General features: G+C 37.5%; 1 protein-coding gene across 3 annotated transcripts in view; it reads left to right on the top strand.

Annotated features, from left to right (window-relative positions):
- Dna2 (DNA replication helicase/nuclease 2) overlaps positions 1-18,551 on the top strand; it is a 170,116-nt gene that overhangs the window by 76,820 nt on the left and 74,745 nt on the right. For all 3 annotated transcript variants that reach the window (XM_070096355.1, XM_070096356.1, XM_070096358.1), the window contains 5 exons: positions 4,569-4,678; positions 12,837-12,981; positions 16,218-16,318; positions 17,688-17,840; positions 18,151-18,302. In XM_070096355.1, coding sequence (XP_069952456.1) covers positions 4,569-4,678; positions 12,837-12,981; positions 16,218-16,318; positions 17,688-17,840; positions 18,151-18,302 — 661 coding nt within the window. The remainder of the gene's footprint in view (positions 1-4,568; positions 4,679-12,836; positions 12,982-16,217; positions 16,319-17,687; positions 17,841-18,150; positions 18,303-18,551) is intronic.

Below are 18,551 nucleotides of genomic sequence, written 5' to 3' on the forward strand. Positions count from 1 at the left end.
AAGACTCACCGTAGAACAATTTCTGATTGATCTGGAAGGACAATAAAAGCGTTCTGTACACACCCAGATCATTACTGAATTCATATATACACTACCAAATTTTATGGAAATATTTATATACCGAAACTTGAAAACTTCACCTAAATGGGCAGGACCGAGTGTACTCGGTCCTCTTTTGTTGCACTTTTTTCATTTGCATGGTGCACTCTTATTATGCTTCACAACGTCTTTATATATATATCAAAATATGGCTAAACTATTCATTTACGCACTAGACACACAAATCAGTACTTACCGACATGGTAGAGGGTGAAATGCTTGAGTATATAAGGAGCACTCAACGAAAAACACGAGTCTGAGCGACGACAAGCTAGAAGTGTTTGCATTCTGCTCTCTCGACCAATGGGAAGCGAGGAGACACCATCACAGCTTAGCTGGAGCGACTCAGGGAAGGTTTGTGATTGGTCAGAAATAGAGAATGGGAACCCAGATGCGCTGGGGGAGCAGGAGGACATGCGCAAAAACCACGCTCTCAGGACCGAGTATACTTGGTTTGCCTACAGTTTGCAAACCAGAGTTTCAATTTTATCACTGAAATTACTTGCCTTATTACAACCTTAATAAAAATGTATTTTTCTGTAAGCATAGTTTTTACCAGTACTGTATTATAATAAAAGTTGTGACACTAAATCTATGTGGTCTAGTGCAGGACCCTGTAATAGTGCATTCTGCTTAACAGAAGGATCCAGGTTTAATCCTGCAGTGGGTGGAGTTATTCATCATGTATCCTAACACCTTTTGCCCCTCTTCAGCTAGTAGTATATAGGTACCCAAGTGTTCATTGACATGTGGTTCATATAGTAAAAAGGAAATAAAATACCTTAGATAGTGCTAAGCTTTGAAATTAATTGGCGTATGAAATCGGCTCTTAACCTCTAAATTCAACAAAAAAATCTTTTAGAGTCGAGGATTTTTTGCAAAATTAAGGAGTAGACTTGATAGCCTATAAGGCTGAAACTAAATATACGATCAGTTAAATTCCTTTTTATATTCATCAACATAGGCAAGAATGATCCGTGAGAGAGAAGGCAACACAATGTTAGTACTTGACCTAGTATTTGCTAGGAAAAAAAAAAAAAAACATTCATAACCTAAGCCATCTTAATTCACTTGTAAAGAGGGATGATTCTATTGGAAATACTGCAACAGTTTTCTAAGTATGACTTAACCCTTTCAGGGTCCAAGGCCCAAATCTGGAGTCACGCACCAGTGTCCAAGAATTTTCAAAAAAAAAATTTTTTATTTTTTCTTATGAAATCGTAGAGAATCTTTTTGTGAAGGTAATAAAACAAAAAGTACGAAATTTGGTGGAAAATTGACGAAATTATGCTCTCGCGAATTTTGATGTGTCAGCGATATTTACGAATCGGCGATTTTGCCGACTTTGACTCCCATTTTAGGCCAATTACATTATTCCAGTCAACCAAATTTTTAGCTATTTCACTAGTATTACTTCTATTCTATCGATTGAGCACAAGAAATTGCCAAGTCAACTGTTTCAACTACAAAATAAAGTGATCGGAAATTGTTAATTTGGCCAATTTAACACAAAGTTCAAAATATTCCAATTTCAAAATAGGGTCCAGAATGAACAATGTAGGCATTCCTGGCACTAAACTAACATTTCCTCTGTTCATTAGTTATGTTTTGAGGCTTTACAAATAAATTCCATTTTGATTTTTTATTCACATAATGAATTTTTATTCACACCAAAAAATAGAAGATTTACTGTTATGCAATACTGTAATAATTGTATAAATATCATCACCATATTTGTGAATGTATATTAGACCCACCAGCTGATGTGTATTAGACGTGTGAGGTCGTTTGTTTACTCTTGAATATCAGCAAAAATTTAACATTTCTGCTACTTTGAGCTCAGTTTCAAGCCATTTCCAGTGCTAAAACCAATCAAAATCATCTCTATTTCTGTAATATGTCTTCCATTCTATCAAATGAGACCAAGAAATCGCAAATACAACTATAAAAAACATACGAAAAAACACTGCAAAGTTGCTGTTTTAATCGAAAAATCATGATTTCATTTTTTTTCTCTCATTATACACAGTGTGCTGCAGGATCTGTTTTATGTGGTGCACACATACCACATAGATGTATTCTCTCATATCTAGGCCCAAATGTACCACTCACAGTTTATCAGAGTGAGCTGAGCTCATGGCGTAGATCTACGGTTTGGACCCTGAACGTAAAGCCGTAGATCTACGGGACGGACCCTGAAAGGGTTAAGGTAGGAAAGATGGGATAATAAGAAAAAAAATGATTTTTGACAATATTTAAGAGAAAGTGAAGTGAAATAAAATGCATTACAAGGGACAGATATAACAAATTACACTACAGTGCTTCTCATTTAATTTGCGCATCTTCCTCAGCAGTCTCCACAGTGCTTTCACTGGTGGTACAGTACTATGTTCAAAGGGAGTCATTCAAAAAGTCATTCCAGGCACTGTGTACAACATGTGAGTCCCATCTTGGATATGCAACATTGAAGTGGAACCTACACATAAGAAAGCATGTCATGAAACTGGAGAAAGTCCGGAAATATGCAGCAAGACTGGTTCCAGAGCTAACAGGTTTGAGCTATGAAGAGAGGCTCAAGGTATTGAACCTAATAACCTTGGAGGACAGAAGGACCCAGAAGACATGACAACAACATACAAAATACTCAAGAGGACCTTAGTGTCAACACTGTTTTGTGATACACTCGTGTCTTTTTGCAGACATTGTATACTGTACATGGCACAATTTATTTTTTATACCACTTCATTGTCTCCAGAATGATGATTCTGTATTTTACTTTTTTTTTTTACTATTTTTCTGTCTTCAGTTTTTAGTTCTCAAGCCCTACTTCATTGTTTCTAGCATAAGTTATTTGTCTGTTGTGTTTCTAACAGCACTAAAGGGCGGAGACCAGCTTTCTGTGTGTTTAAAAAATTAGGATGCTATAATTTGCATTTTTATTTTTATTTTTTACATATTTATGTTGTCAAGAGTTAGATTCAAAATAATAAAAGTCTTCTTTCTTCTTTCAACAATCTGGCTGTATCCCACTGAAGCAGGGTGGCCCAAAAAAGAAAAGTGAAAGTTTCTCTTTTTAACCCTTTCATGGTCGAGAGGCCCTCTCCTAAACTTGTTCTCAGGGTTGAAAATTTTTCGGAAAAAAAAAAAAAAAAATTTTTTTTTCTTAAGAAATGGTAGAGAATCTTTTCCCTATCATAATGACACCAAAAGTATGAAATTTGATGGAAAACTTACGGAATTATGCTCTCACAAAGTTAGCGGTCTCGCCGATGTTTATGCATCGGTGGTTTCGCCCAATTTGAGCCCTATTTTCAGCCATTTCCTGTGTACTAGTCGACAAAAATCATATTTATTTCGCTAGAACTCCATTTTTTCTATCAAATGAGTACGAGAAACCACCCATTTACCAGTTTCAACTATCCAATAAAGTGGTTAGAAATTGGCAATTTTGCCAATTTCACACAAATTTCAGAAGATGCCAATTTCCAAATAGTCCAGAATAAACAAGACAGACATTCCTGGCACTAAAATAACAAATTCTCTGTTAGTCACGTCCCCAGGCCCCTCTTATATTTCTTGTGCTTTCCACTTTGAATTTTTATTCTAAAAAAAAAAAAAATAGAAGATTTACTGTTATGCAGACTACTGCATTAGTGTAGAAATGGGATTAATATCAGCACACTTGTGAAAGAATATTACATGTACTCACCAGTTGACGTGTATTGGACGCTTGGCATGATTTGTTTACTTTTGAACTTTGGTAAAAATCAAACATTTCTGCTACTTTGAGCTCAATTTCAAGGTACTTTTCATTGTGAAACCAATCAAAGTCATCTCAATTTCTGTAATATGTCTTCCATTCTATAAAATGAGGCCAGGAAAACTAGAATACAACCATAAATACCATACGAAAATACAGTGCAAAGTAGCTGTTTTAATCCAAAAACACTTTCAGTTTTTTTTTTCTCATTACGCACTGTGTGATGTAGGATTTTTTTTATACTGCACACACTGACCACATAGACCCATTCTTTCATATGTAGGCCTACCAGCTTTCTCTCACTAGATTTGAAGGCGCTAGAATTTAGGCATTCTCGTACGTCAATAACCCTGGTGCGTAAGCCGTATTAGTATGTTGAAAACCCTGAAAGGGTTAAATTTTGTAACAGATATAGGAGAAAGGGTTACTAGCCCTTGGTTCCCGGCATTTTAGTCGCCTCTTACAACACGCATGGCTTATGGAGAAAGAATTTTGTTCCACTTTCCCATGGAAAATAATAAAAGTAAGATAGTGATGTAGACAACTGCCTATAAACATTAAAATTACAGTGCTCTTCATAGCTATTTCCTTAGACAAAAAGAATGATTTAATTTAGAAATCTTTAGCTGTATTGAAGAATTCTCTGAAGTTTGTCTTGAAGTGAAAATGTTCCATTTTAAAATAAATTATTGATGTTATGCCCTCTCAGGCCCATTTGGATTATTTTCGTCATTGGTGCTTGCTGTTACACTTGGAAGTTGCTGATGGAAGGAGAGATTCTGCTGTGAGAGCACTTTGGTGTCAAGATCCCATAAAGAGGTAAGATTTTGTAGCTGAACTCATTGTATTCTTGGTATAGAATTTTTTAAATTCTGGGATATTTGAATGTGCATTGATGTTGTGCAAATCATAAGAAAGAGATGATTGTTGATGTTATAAATGAGAAGAAGCTGAATGTTCTGGCCTTAAGCAAAACAAAGCTGAAGGGGGTGGGAGAGTTTCTGGGGAGAAATAAATGGGATTAGGTCAGGGGTTTCAATAGAGCTAAAGAAGGAGCAGCAATAATGTTGAAGGATAAGTTATGGCAGGAAAAGAAGGAATATAAATGTATAAATTCAAGGATTATGTGGAGTAAAAAAAAGGGTTGGATGTGAAGTGAGTTATAGTAGGTGTTTATGCACCTGGAGAAGAGAGAAGTGTAGAGGAGAGAGAGAGATTTTGGGAAATGTTGAGTGAATGCATGGGGAGTTTTGAACCTAGTGAGAGTACTTGTGGTTGGGGATCTCAATGCTAAAGTGGGTAAAAATGTTGTGGAGGGAGTAGTAGGTAAATTTGGGGTGCAAGGGGTAAATGAAAATGGGGAGCCTTTAATTGAGCTATGTGTAGAAAGAGGTTTGGTAATAAGTAATTCATATTTTATGAAAAAAAGAGGATAAATAAGTATACGAGGTACAATATAGCACGTAATGAAAGTAGTTTGTTAGATTAGGTATTGGTGGATAAAAGGTTGATAAGTAGGCTTCAGGATGTACATGTTTATAGAGGGGCAACTGATATATTGGATCATTATTTAGTAATAACTACAGTTAAAGTAAGAGGTAGATGGGACAGAAGAAAAATGGCAACAACAAGTAAGAGAGAGGTGAAAGTGTATAAACTAAGGGAGGAGGAAGTTAGGGTGAGATATAAGCAGCTGTTGGCAGAAAGATGGGCTGGTGCAAGTATGAGTAGTGGGGGGTTGAAGAGTGTTGGAATAGTTTTAAAAATGCAGTATTAGAAAGTGGGATAGAAGTTTGTGGCTATAGGAGGGTGGGTGCAGGAGGAAAGAGGAGTGATTGGTGGAATGATGAAGTGAAGGGTGTGATAAAAGAGAAAAGGGTAGCTTATGAGAGGTTTTTACAAAGCAGAAGTGTTATAAGAAGACCAGAGTATATGGAGATTAAAAGAAAGGTTAAGAGAGTGCAAAAGGAGAGCAGATGATAGAGTGGGAGAGGCACTGTCAAGAAATTTTGATGAAAATAAAAAATTTTGTAGTGAGATAAACAAGTTAAGAAAACCTAGGGGACGAATGGATTTGTCAGTTAAAAACAGAGTAGGGGAGTTAGTAGCTGGGGAGATGGGGGTGCGTGAGGCATTACGTAGAATGAAAGGGGGTAAAGCAGCTGGAACTGATGGATCATGACAGAAATGTTAAAAGCAGGGGGAGGGGGATATAGTGTTGGAGTGGTTGGTACTATTTTTGTTTAATAAATATATGAAAGAAGGAAAGATAACCTAGGGATTATGAGAGAGCATGTATAGTTCCTTTATATAAAGGAAAGGGGGACAAAAGAGACTATAAAAATTATAGGGGAATAAGTTTACTAAGTACAGTGGACCCCCGCATAACGATCACCTCCGAACGCGACCAATTATGTTGTAAGTGTATTTATGTAAGTGCGTTTGTACGTGTATGTTTGGGGGTCTGAAATGGACTAAACTACTTCACAATATTCCTTATGGGAACAAATTCAGTCAGTACTGGCACCTGAACATACTTCTGGAGTGAAAAAATATCGTTAACCGGGGGTCCACTGTATACCAGGAAAAGTGTACAGTAGGGTTATTATTGAGAGAATTAGCGGTGAAACAGAGAATAGGATTGCAGATGAGCAAGGAGGTTTTAGAGTGGGTAGGGGATCTGTATATCATATATGTGAACAGTATTTAGATAAAGAATAAGAAGAAGAAGAAGAAGAAGAAAATTGTCAAAGTGGGATGTCTGAATGTGCGTGGATGTTGTGCAAATGATAAGAAAGAGATGATTGTGGATGTTATGAATGAGAAGAAACTGGATGTCCTGGCTTTAAGTGAAACAAAGCTGAAGGGGGTGGGAGAGTTTCAATGGAGAGGAATAAATGGGATTAGGTCAGGGGTTTCAAATAGAGTTAGAGCTAAAGAAGGAGTAGCAATAATGTTGAAGGATAAGCTATGGCAGGAAAAAAGGGACTACAAATGCATAAGTTCAAGGATTATGTGGAGTAAAATAAAGATTGGATGTGAAAAGTGGGTTATAGTAAGCGTGTATGCACCTGGAGAAGAGAGAAGTGTAGAGGAGAGAGAGAGATTCTGGGAAATGTTGAGTGAATGCGTGGGGAGTTTTGAATCAAGTGTGAGAGTAATGGTGGTTGGGGATTTCAATGCTAAAGTGGGTAAAAATGTTATGGAGGGAGTAGTAGGTAAATTTGGGGTGCCAGGGGTAAATGTAAATGGGGAGCCTTTAATTGAGCTATGTGTAGAAAGAAATTTGGTAATAAGTAATACATATTTTATGAAAAAGAGGATAAATAAATATACAAGGTATGATGTAGCACGTAATGAAAGTAGTTTGTTAGATTATGTATTGGTGGATAAAAGGTTGATGGGTAGGCTCCAGGATGTACATGTTTATAGAGGGGCAACTGATATATCAGATCATTATTTAGTTGTAGCTACAGTTAGAGTAAGAGGTAGATGGGAAAAGAGGAAGGTGGCAACAACAAGTAAGAGGGAGGTGAAAGTGTATAAACTAAGGCAGGAGGAAGTTCGGGCGAGATATAAGCGACTATTGGCAGAAAGGTGGGCTAGTGCAAAGATGAGTAGTGGGGGGGTTGAAGAGGGTTGGAATAGTTTTAAAAATGCAGTATTAGAATGTGGGGCAGAAGTCTGTGGTTATAGGAGGGTGGGGGCAGGAGGAAAGAGGAGTGATTTGTGGAATGATGAAGTAAAGGGTGTGATAAAAGAGAAAAAGGTAGCTTACGAGAGGTTTTTACAAAGCAGAAGTGTTTTAAGAAGAGCAGAGTATATGGAGAGTAAAAGAAAGGTGAAGAGAGTGGTGAGAGAGTGCAAAAGGAGAGCAGATGAAAGAGTGGGAGAGGCACTGTCAAGAAATTTTAATGAAAATAAGAAAAAATTTTGGAGTGAGTTAAACAAGTTAAGAAAGCCTAGGGAAAGTATGGATTTGTCCATTAAAAACAGAGTAGGGGAGTTAGTAGATGGGGAGAGGGAGGTATTAGGTAGATGGCGAGAATATTTTGAGGAACTTTTAAATGTTGAGGAAGAAAGGGAGGCGGTAATTTCATGCACTGGCCAGGGAGGTATACCATCTTTTAGGAGTGAAGAAGAGCAGAATGTAAGTGTGGTGGAGGTACGTGAGGCATTACGTAGAATGAAAGGGGGTAAAGCAGCTGGAACTGATGGGATCATGACAGAAATGTTAAAAGCAGGGGGGATATAGTGTTGGAGTGGTTGGTACTTTTGTTTAATAAATGTATGAAAGAGGGGAAGGTACCTAGGGATTGGCGGAGAGCATGTATAGTCCCTTTATATAAAGGGAAAGGGGACAAAAGAGATTGTAAAAATTATAGAGGAATAAGTTTACTGAGTATACCAGGAAAAGTATACGGTAGGGTTATAATTGAAAGAATTAGAGGTAAGACAGAATGTAGAATTGCGGATGAGCAAGGAGGCTTCAGAGTGGGTAGGGGATGTGTAGATCAAGTGTTTACATTGAAGCATATATGTGAACAGTATTTAGATAAAGGTAGGGAAGTTTTTATTGCATTTATGGATTTAGAAAAGGCATATGATAGAGTGGATAGAGGAGCAATGTGGCAGATGTTGCAAGTTTATGGAATAGGTGGTAAGTTACTAAATGCTGTAAAGAGCTTTTATGAGGATAGTGAGGCTCAGGTTAGGGTGTGTAGAAGAGAGGGAGAATACTTCCCGGTAAAAGTAGGTCTCAGACAGGGATGTGTAATGTCACCATGGTTGTTTAATATATTTATAGATGGGGTTGTAAAAGAAGTAAATGCTAGGGTGTTCGGGAGAGGGGTGGGATTAAATTATGGGGAATCAAATTCAAAATGGGAATTGACACAGTTACTTTTTGCTGATGATAATGTGCTTATGGGAGATTCTAAAGAAAAATTGCAAAGGTTAGTGGATGAGTTTGAGAATGTGTGTGTAAAGGTAGAAAGTTGAAAGTGAACATAGAAAAGAGTAAGGTGATGAGGGTATCAAATGATTTAGATAAAGAAAAATTGGATATCAAATTGGGGAGGAGGAGTATGGAAGAAGTGAATGTTTTCAGATACTTGGGAGTTGATGTGTCGGCGGATGGATTTATGAAGGATGAGGTTAATCATAGAATTGATGAGGGAAAAAAGGTGAGTGGTGTGTTGAGGTATATGTGGAGTCAAAAAACGTTATCTATGGAAGCAAAGAAGGAATGTATGAAAGTATAGTAGTACCAACACACTTTTATGGATGTGAAGCTTGGGTGGTAAATGCAGCAGCGAGGAGATGGTTGGAGGCAGTGGAGATGTCCTGTCTAAGGGCAATGTGTGGTGTAAATATTAGGCAAAAAATTTGGAGTGTGGAAATTAGGAGAAGGTGTGGAGTTAATAAAAGCATTAGTCAGAGGGCAGAAGAGGGGTTGTTGAGGTGGTTAGGTCATTTAGAGAGAATGGATCAAAGTAGAATGACATGGAAAGCATATAAATCTATAGGGGAAGGAAAGAGGGGTAGGGGTCGTCCTCGAAAGGGTTGGAAAGAGGGGGTAAAGGAGGTTTTGTGGGCGAGGGGCTTGGACTTCCAGCAAGTGTGCATGAGCGTGTTAGATAGGAGTGAATGGAGACGAATGATACTTGGGACCTGACGATCTGTTGGAGTGTGAGCAGGGTAATATTTAGTGAAGGGATTCAGGGAAACCGGTTATTTTCATATAGTCGGACTTGAGTCCTGGAAATGGGAAGTACAATGCCTGCACTTTAAAGGAGTGGTTTGGGATATTGGCAGTTTGGAGGGATATGTTGTGTATCTTTATACGTATATGCTTCTAAGCTGTTGTATTCTGAGCACCTCTGCAAAAGCAGTGATAATGTGTGAGTGTGGTGAAAGTGTTGAATGATGATGAAAGTATTTTCTTTTTGGGGATTTTCTTTCTTTTTTTTGGGTCACCCTGCCTCGGTGGGAGACGACCGACTTGTTGAAAAAAAAAAAAAAAAATAGATAAAGGTAGGGAAGTTTTCATTGCATTTGTGGATTTAGAAAAGGCAAATAATATTGTATAGGGGAGCAATGTGGCAAATGTTGCAAGTGTATGGAATAGGTAGTAAGTTATTAAAGGCCGTAAAGAGTTTTTATGAGGATAGTGAGGGTCAGGTTAGGGTGTGTAGGAGAGAGGGAGATTACTTCTCGGTTAAAGTAGGTCTTAGACAGGGATGTGTCATGTCACCATGGTTGTTTAATATATTCATAGATGGTGTTGTGAAGGAGGTAAATGCTAGGGTGTTGGGGAGAGGGGTGGGATTAAATTATGGGGAATCAAGTACAAAATGGGAGTTGACACAGTTACTTTTTGCTGATGATACTGTGCTTATGGGAAATTCCAAAGAAAAGTTGCGAAGGTTAGTGGACAAATTTGGGAGGGTGTGTAAAGGTAGAAAGTTGAAACTGAACATAGATAAGAGTAAAGTGATGAGTGTATCAAACGATTTAGATAAAGAAAAATTGAATATCACATTGGAGAGATGGAGTATTGAAGAAGTGAATGTTTTCGGATATTTGGGAGTTTACGTGTCAGCGGATAGGTTTATGAAGGATGAGGTTAACCATAGGATTGATGAAGGAAAAAAGGTGAGTGGCGCATTGAGGTATATGTGGAGACAAAAAAACATTATCTATGGAGGCAAAGAAGGGAATGTATGAAAGTATAGTGGTACCAACACTCTTATATGGGTGTGAAGCTTGGGTTGTAAATGCTGCAGCGAGGAGGCGGTTGGAGGCAGTGGAGATGTCCTGTCTAAGGGCAATGTGTGGTGTAAATATTATGCAGAGAATTTGGAGTGTGAAAATTAGGAGGTGTGGAGTTAATAAAAGTATTAGTCAGAGGGCTGAAGAGGGTTGTTGAGGTGGTTTGGTCATTTAGAGAGAATGGATCAAAGTAGAATGACATGGAGAGCATATAAATCTGTAGGGAAAGGAAAGTGGGGTAGGGGTCGTCCTCAAAAAGTTGGAGGGAGGGGGTAAAGGAGGTTTTGTGGGCAAAGGGCTTGGACTTCCAGCAAGAAAGCTTGAGCATGTTAGATAGGAGTGAATGGAGACAAATGGTTTTTGGGACCTGACAAGCTGTTGGAGTGTGAGCAGGGTAATATTTAGTGAAGGGATTCAGGGAAACCTGTTACTTTTATATAGTCAGACTTGAGTGATAGAAATGGGAAGTACAATGCCTGCACTTTAAAGGAGGGGTTTGGGATGTTATATATCTTTATATATGCTTCTTAACTGTTGTATCTGGGTGCCTCTGCAAAGACAGTGATTATGTATGAGTGAGGTGAAAGTGTTGAATGATGATGAAAGTATTTTCTTTTTGGGGATTTTCTTGTGGGTCACCCTGCCTAAGTGGAAGATGGCTGACTAGTTGAAAAAAAAAAATTCATCAAAATATAAATAAAATTGTGCTACAGTAGAACATTGGTAATTCAGGAATGAAAAGTCTAAGAACTTCTTGAGAGCTGAAAAATCTTATAAATACTGTACCGATACTAATTACTAACAAAGATCCAGTTGGCTGCTTACTATGGGTGTAGTGATGATGTTTTTAACTGTTTGATGATGGGGACAATGTTAGGTTTGAAGGTGGTGTTTGGCCCAAAATTGTGAAAAAATGTATAAAATCTGTACAATTTAGAGAAATCTTAGTCCCAACATTTTGTTAAACTTTGATATGCATATATCATAAGTCAGGCTCTTTTAAGCCTATGTTTTAATTATTTAAGTAATTGTGTTGCTGAAGTATTCATAACTATAATGCATAGTTAAAAAAAAAAAATATTGAGAAACCTAGGCATCTACTGAACTGTACAGTAAGTATTTCCCATTTGCAGTTTCAGATATTCCTTATTAATTTTATAGGGAATAGATTTTCTTTTTATGCTAAGCCCTGCTGATTAATTTCAGTTGAGAAAAGTTCACTTGGAAGGAGGAGTGAGGATTTTGCACCCAGAATAATTTGGCTGTGATGTCAGCACACTTTTGGAAAGACAATGATTGAGTGAATGTTGGTGAATGTGTTTTCTTCTTGGGGTCACCCTGCCTTGTTGGGAGGTGGCCATTAAGTTAAAAAAAAGTAAATAAAAGTTGTTTAATTAAATTGGCACTGTAGACCACAAATGTTTAAGTTATTAATAACAGAATAACAAATTTATACTTAATAGAGAAGTGTTACTGTGCTCACTGGATTTCCTATGCCCAAATCTCTCTTGTTTTTCTTTTTAAGCCTTTTATTAATGTATTAATAAGGCTAGAGCAATACTGTATATTAACCCTCAATATAATGGACCTCGATATAAGAGACTTAAAATTATAGGCAAAATCCACTGGCTGAATTGTACTTTAACTTCTTCATTTTCAATGTTTACTGCAGTATACGTATTTGTCAATTGTGTGTACCACTAGTGCTATATTAGGTATACACTAGAGTACATTCGTGCACTTTAATATTTTAATATTTAAATATAATGAAAACTCCCCTATTAATCTGTTATATCAAGGATTTACTGTATTCAAATTGATATGCCTTCTGAAGCATGGAATAAACCCAGATCGAGAAAAGAGTTCATTAAATGGACAGTATTTAGGGGCTATTGAGGTTTCTGGATTTTCTGACACCTCTACAAACAACTTTTGTGAATTTGATTGGAGCTTTTTATTTGAGGCTTTGTAGGTAGCAAGGGCAATCTCAGTCTCTGAAATCTGGCAAACTCAAGATTCTTTGAGTTTTAATAGTTTAAGCATTTAGCAGTGTGTTAGGCAGGAGGGAATGGAGACAAGTGATGAGCAAGTTATTTTCCCATGGTTAGGAGATAAAGTTTGTGCTTACTGTTGTAAATGCTTCATACATATCTTTGATGTGAGGGTACAAATGTTGCATTGTAAATCAGCTTTCCTTTCTCAGAGAATCAAGTGGAGACTGCTTATCCTGGCTTGTTTTGGAAAGTGCAGTGACTGTGAGTGAAGTAGAAGCAGGCCAGTTTGTCCATTCTTTTGCCAGGTCTCCTACTCATCCTAGTTCCACCAAACTGCCTACTGTTGGCCTACAGGTATTTTTCTCAGATAGAGTAAAAGTGGTTAACACAAAATAATGTTCATTTTATTGTCTTAAAGATGAATTTTGTAGAAAATGGGCAAAAACATGCTTTAACATTGCAGAATCCATATGAAAATATTTTCAAATTCACAATTTTTAGTGCTATCAATATACATTTTTTAAATTACTTTATATTAGAACATACATACCTAATTTAGCTGTTTATCTATTCTATATTCATATTGTTAATTGTTCCAGGATCATTGTTTCTGTATTCCATTATCAGATGCAGCCACATAAATAGTAAAAGTAAATATTACAGGGAATAAGAATTAAAGAGAAGAGCAAGGTTAAGTGTATATTGAATGTGAATACAAATTTTCCTGTCATTTTACATGTTCATGAGACATAAAACATGAGAGGACAAGCAATCCTGCCAAGTGCAAAATATTTAACAGGCTTCTATTTCACACTCATGACAGGTAGGTAGTAGGTTGATAGACAGCAACCATCCATGGAGGTACTACCATTCTGTTAGATGCTGATCTTTTCTTTCTGTCTGATGAATGTGTACAATGGCAGGTGCATCTTACAAACTTTTATTTACATTCAGTATACACTTTTACTTTTTTGTGTCTTGTAAAATTAAGGAGGTCTCATCCAAGATGAAGCTGTTAAGGTGAGGCTCCCTGGAACCACAATCGGACATATAACGGGCAAAAGTCTTTTTTTTTTTTTTTAAACAAGTTGGCCATCTCCCACTGAGGCAGGGTGACCCAAAAAAGAAAGAAAATCCCCAAAAAGAAAATACTTTCATCATCATTCAACTTTTTCACCTCACTCATTGCACAACAGTACAGTGGACCCCCGGTTCGCGATATTAATCCGTTCCTGAGAGCTCATTGTAAACCAAAATTATCGGAAAGTGAATCAATTTTCCCCATAAGAAATATTTTTTTTATTTATTATCACACTGGCTGATTCCCACCAAGGCAGGGTGGCCCGAAAAAGAAAAACTTTCACCATCATTCACTCCATCACTGACTTGCCAGAAGGGTGCTTTACACTACAGTTTTTAAACTGCAACATTTACACCCCTCCTTCAGAGTGCAGGCACTGTACTTCCCATCTCCAGGACTCAAGTCTGGCCTGCCGGTTTCCCTGAACCCCTTCATAAATGTTACTTTGCTCACACTCCAACAGCACGTCAAGTATTAAAAACCATTTGTCTCCATTCACTCCTATCAAACACGCTCACGCATGCCTGCTGGAAGTCCAAGCCCCTCGCACACAAAACCTCCTTTACCCCCTCCCTCCAACCTTTCCTAGGCCGACCCCTACCCCGCCTTCCTTCCACTACAGACTGATACACTCTTGAAGTCATTCTGTTTCGCTCCATTCTCTCTGCATGTCCGAACCACCTCAACAACCCTTCCTCAGCCCTCTGGACAACAGTTTTGGTAATCCCGCACCTCCTCCTAACTTCCAAACTACGAATTCTCTGCATTATATTCACACCACACATTGCCCTCAGACATGACATCTCCACTGCCTCCAGCCTTCTCCTCGCTGCAAAATTCATCACCCATGCTTCACACCCATATAAGAGCGTTGGTAAAACTATACTCTCATACATTCCCCTCTTTGCCTCCAAGGACAAAGTTCTTTGTCTCCACAGACTCCTAAGTGCACCACTCACCCTTTTCCCCTCATCAATTCTATGATTCTCTTCATCTTTCATAGACCCATCCGCTGACACGTCCACTCCCAAATATCTGAATACATTCACCTCCTCTATACTCTCTCCCTCCAATCTGATATCCAATCTTTCATCACCTAATCTTTTTGTTATCCTCATAACCTTACTCTTTCCTGTATTCACCTTTAATTTTCTTCTTTTGCACACCCTACCAAATTCATCCACCAATCTCTGCAACTTCTCTTCAGAATAAGAAATAATGGAAATCAAATTAATCCGTGCAAGACACCCAAAAGTATGAAAAAAAACTTTTGCCACATGAAATATTAAGTTTAATGCAATAGAATAATTACAATAACAACAATAACAGAATAATAACAATAGAATAATTGACACTTACCTTTAATGAAGATCTGGTGATGATTGATGGGATGGGAGGAGGGGAGTGTGTTGAACCTATTGTTTAGAAGGGGAATCCCCCTCCATTAGGACTTGCGGTAGCTTTTCCTCCTGAGTAATGTAGGTCCTGCTTGGCAATTTCTTCCAAACCAGGCCTGTTTTGTCACAATTAAACACTTGTTCAGGTTTCAATCCTTCAGCCTCTATGTACTCCTTGAATTCATGCACATATTTTTCAGCAGCTTTTTGGTCTGAACTGGCAGCTTCACCATGCCTAATCACACTATGTATGCCACTACGATTCTTAAATCTTTCAAACCAACCTTTGCTGGCCTTAAATTCACTCACATCACCACTAGTTGCAGGCAATTTCTTTACCAAATCGTCATGCAACTGACTAGCCTTTTCACAAATGATCGCTTGAGAGATGCTATCTCCTGCTATCTGTTTTTCATTTATCCACACCAATAACAGTCTCTCAACATTTTCTAACACTTGCGGTCGCAGTTTCGTAATCACAGTTGCACCTTTTGCAAGAACAGCTTCCTTGATTGCCGTTTTCCTGCTCATTATAGTTGAGATGGTTGATTGGGGTTTACTATACAACTTGACCAGCTCCGATACACACACTCAACTTTCATACTTTGCAATTATCTCTTTCTTCATTTCAATAGTCATTAGCACCCTTGGTCTTGAAGGGTTGGCACTAGAAGCTTTCTTGGGGCCCATGGTGACTTATTTTGCAGAAACAAGCACCAAAAACAGTGATAATATGGATGATATGGAATGTACCGAATGTATCCTTAGAAGCGCGCACACTGGCTGGCTTGTAAACACTGGACATGTCTCTTACGAATCGTATCACATACCGGGTTTTTAACGGGAACCGAGGCAAATTTTTGGCGATGTAATGCATCGGTTACCGGATTTATCGGATACCAATAGCATCGCGAACCGGGGGTCCACTGTAACAATATTGTGATGAACACAAAGGTGTGACATTTTGCTCTGTAAAGCTTTATCAATGCTCTACGTAGAGCCAACCATCACAATAAAAACTTGCTTTGCAACTGTCTTTTTTTCTTATCACTGTCAGTAGTTTGCCTTTTTATCCAGTATTAATATTGTGTTTGTTTACCGACTCATTACAGATTGGTGATAATGTTGTTGTGTCATCGGAGACAGAGATTGCTCTTAGCTTAGGAGTCATATTTGCTTTTGAAGAAGCGTCTGTCAAAGTTGTATTAGACAGGTATGTATTCTTTCTTAGCTGTGTAATCTGAAAGAGTGGACTCCTTTGAGGGAGGGGAAGGGAAGAGAGCAGATGTAACAAGTGTGGCTGGTGCAGAAGTGGCAATAAGAAAAATGAATTAAGATGACTGAGTGATTTATTTCATCCAACAATTTATAAAGGCAAGAAATTTGATATTGGCAGTTTGGAGGGATATGTTGTGTATCTCTATACGTATATGCTTCTAAACTGTTGTATTCTGAGCACCTCTGCAAAAGCAGTGATAATGTGTGAGTGTGGTGAAAGTGTTGAATGATGATGAAAGTATTTTCTTTTTGGGGATTTTCTTTCTTTTTTTTGGGTCACCCTGCCTCGGTGGGAGACGGCCGACTTGTTGAAAAAAAAAAAAAAAAAAAAAAAAGAAATTTGAGAAAAAGTTTTAAAAAACAGTGCACTTGCTGACAGCCCACAGGTGTGTATATGATAATTTGAGCATTCGATGTCTTCTTTCTTCTCTCAATGCAACAGCCGTATCCCACTGAAACTGGATGGCCCAAAAAGAAAAACAAAAGTTTCTCTTTTTAACTTTAGTAATGTATACAGAACATGGGGTTACTAGCGCCTTGCTCCTGGCATTTTAGTCGCCTTGTACGACACACATGGCTTACGAAGGAAGAATTCTGTTCCACTTCCCCATGGAGAGCCTTCAATGTATGTATGTGCATTTAATTTAAGCAAATGATATATACACAAGCCACTTGCTATAGGTGGCATCATGTATGGCTGTTAATTATAAAAAATAATTTCACTGTTTAGTATGCAGGTAGGGGTGTTGTGGGTCATCTGAGCTGTAATGTCATTGCACTTCTGGCAAAATAGTGAATTGAGTGACGAGTGTGTGTTTTCTTCTTTGTCGGGTCACTTGATCTCTGTGGGAGGTGGCTGGAGTGTTTAAAAAAAAAAAAATTAGCATGTATACACAAAATCAGTATAAGAAATTGCTGGTTCTGGCATGACTCTTAAAGTATTCAAGGTGTTGGATGGTGAATAGAAAAACTGTACAGTTTGAGAAACCACTAGTACACCTGAAGGAGTGCCAAAAACTAAAATACTTAAACCAAAATTTCCACAGATATGATCCATAAGATAGAGGAGCATTTAAGGGTTATTAAAAACATAAATGTAAAATAAGGAAGACAGCATAGAAAACAGAAAAGTGAGAGATTAAAAGGGTTATATATAGGTGCAGAAAATGTAATAAAAAATTAGGTGACAGTAGCTTGAATGTAACAGCAACACAAAGGAGTGACATTCAATCAAGTAAAGGTGGTGTGAACAATTATATTGATATTAGTACCTTTAATTGCCTAATTTTTCTATTTTGTCACAGGGATTTAAAATTATACTCCAACTGGCGTAAAAAACAATTTCACGTGGATCGATGTGAATACCAGAATACAATGTGCATAAATTTCACTAACCTAGCAAAGCTGCTGATGGACACTCCTCAGGCTGCACATCTTAGGGCTTTGTTAATTGATAGGTAAATATAAAATTTTATTTTTTACTAGTTGAAACCATTTTTACTTTTTCTTTATTTGGTTAGGGAAGTTAGGAACTTGTATATAATTATCTTATATTTTCTGACTAAGAAGGGCATTTTCAGAACCTTCAGTATTTGAAAAAAGACAAATGCAGTATCAAGGCAACCCCCTTCTGAATAGTTTTTTCCTCACTACTTGTTTACTTATTTTTTCACTCGTATTCCATTGTTAATTTTTAAAGTTCATTTTAAAGTAATTGTTACATTTTATAATCTTATTGCTAAATCCATTTATTTATGTATTTTTTAGAAATCTTCCATCTTTCAAGCAAGGCCTTTCCAAAGAGGTTGTCTTCAAGGGTAAACACATCATTAAGGCCTTGAACAAGACACAACAACGAGCAGTTCTGAAAACCCTCATGGCTGAGAGCTATAGCTTGCTCAAGGGTTACCCAGGAACAGGTAAACAAAATTCATATCTCCAAGACATCATGGTAGTGTTTCTAAACCAAGAATCTTGAAAATAGTTTTTGATCATGAGTGTTCTTTATTTTGTTTACTTCTGGGAGCCACAATAGGTAAATAACATAATTAAATACATTTTTTAATACAAGAAGTTTGGTTATCCATACAAAATTTGCAGGTTCTTATTCATAGGTTTCTGTCTTCCAGTGTTTATACCAGCAAATAAATTCAATTACCTAATTTTTT

The sequence above is a fragment of the Cherax quadricarinatus genome, chromosome 53, assembly GCF_038502225.1.
Source record: "Cherax quadricarinatus isolate ZL_2023a chromosome 53, ASM3850222v1, whole genome shotgun sequence".
Taxonomy (NCBI): domain Eukaryota; kingdom Metazoa; phylum Arthropoda; class Malacostraca; order Decapoda; family Parastacidae; genus Cherax; species Cherax quadricarinatus.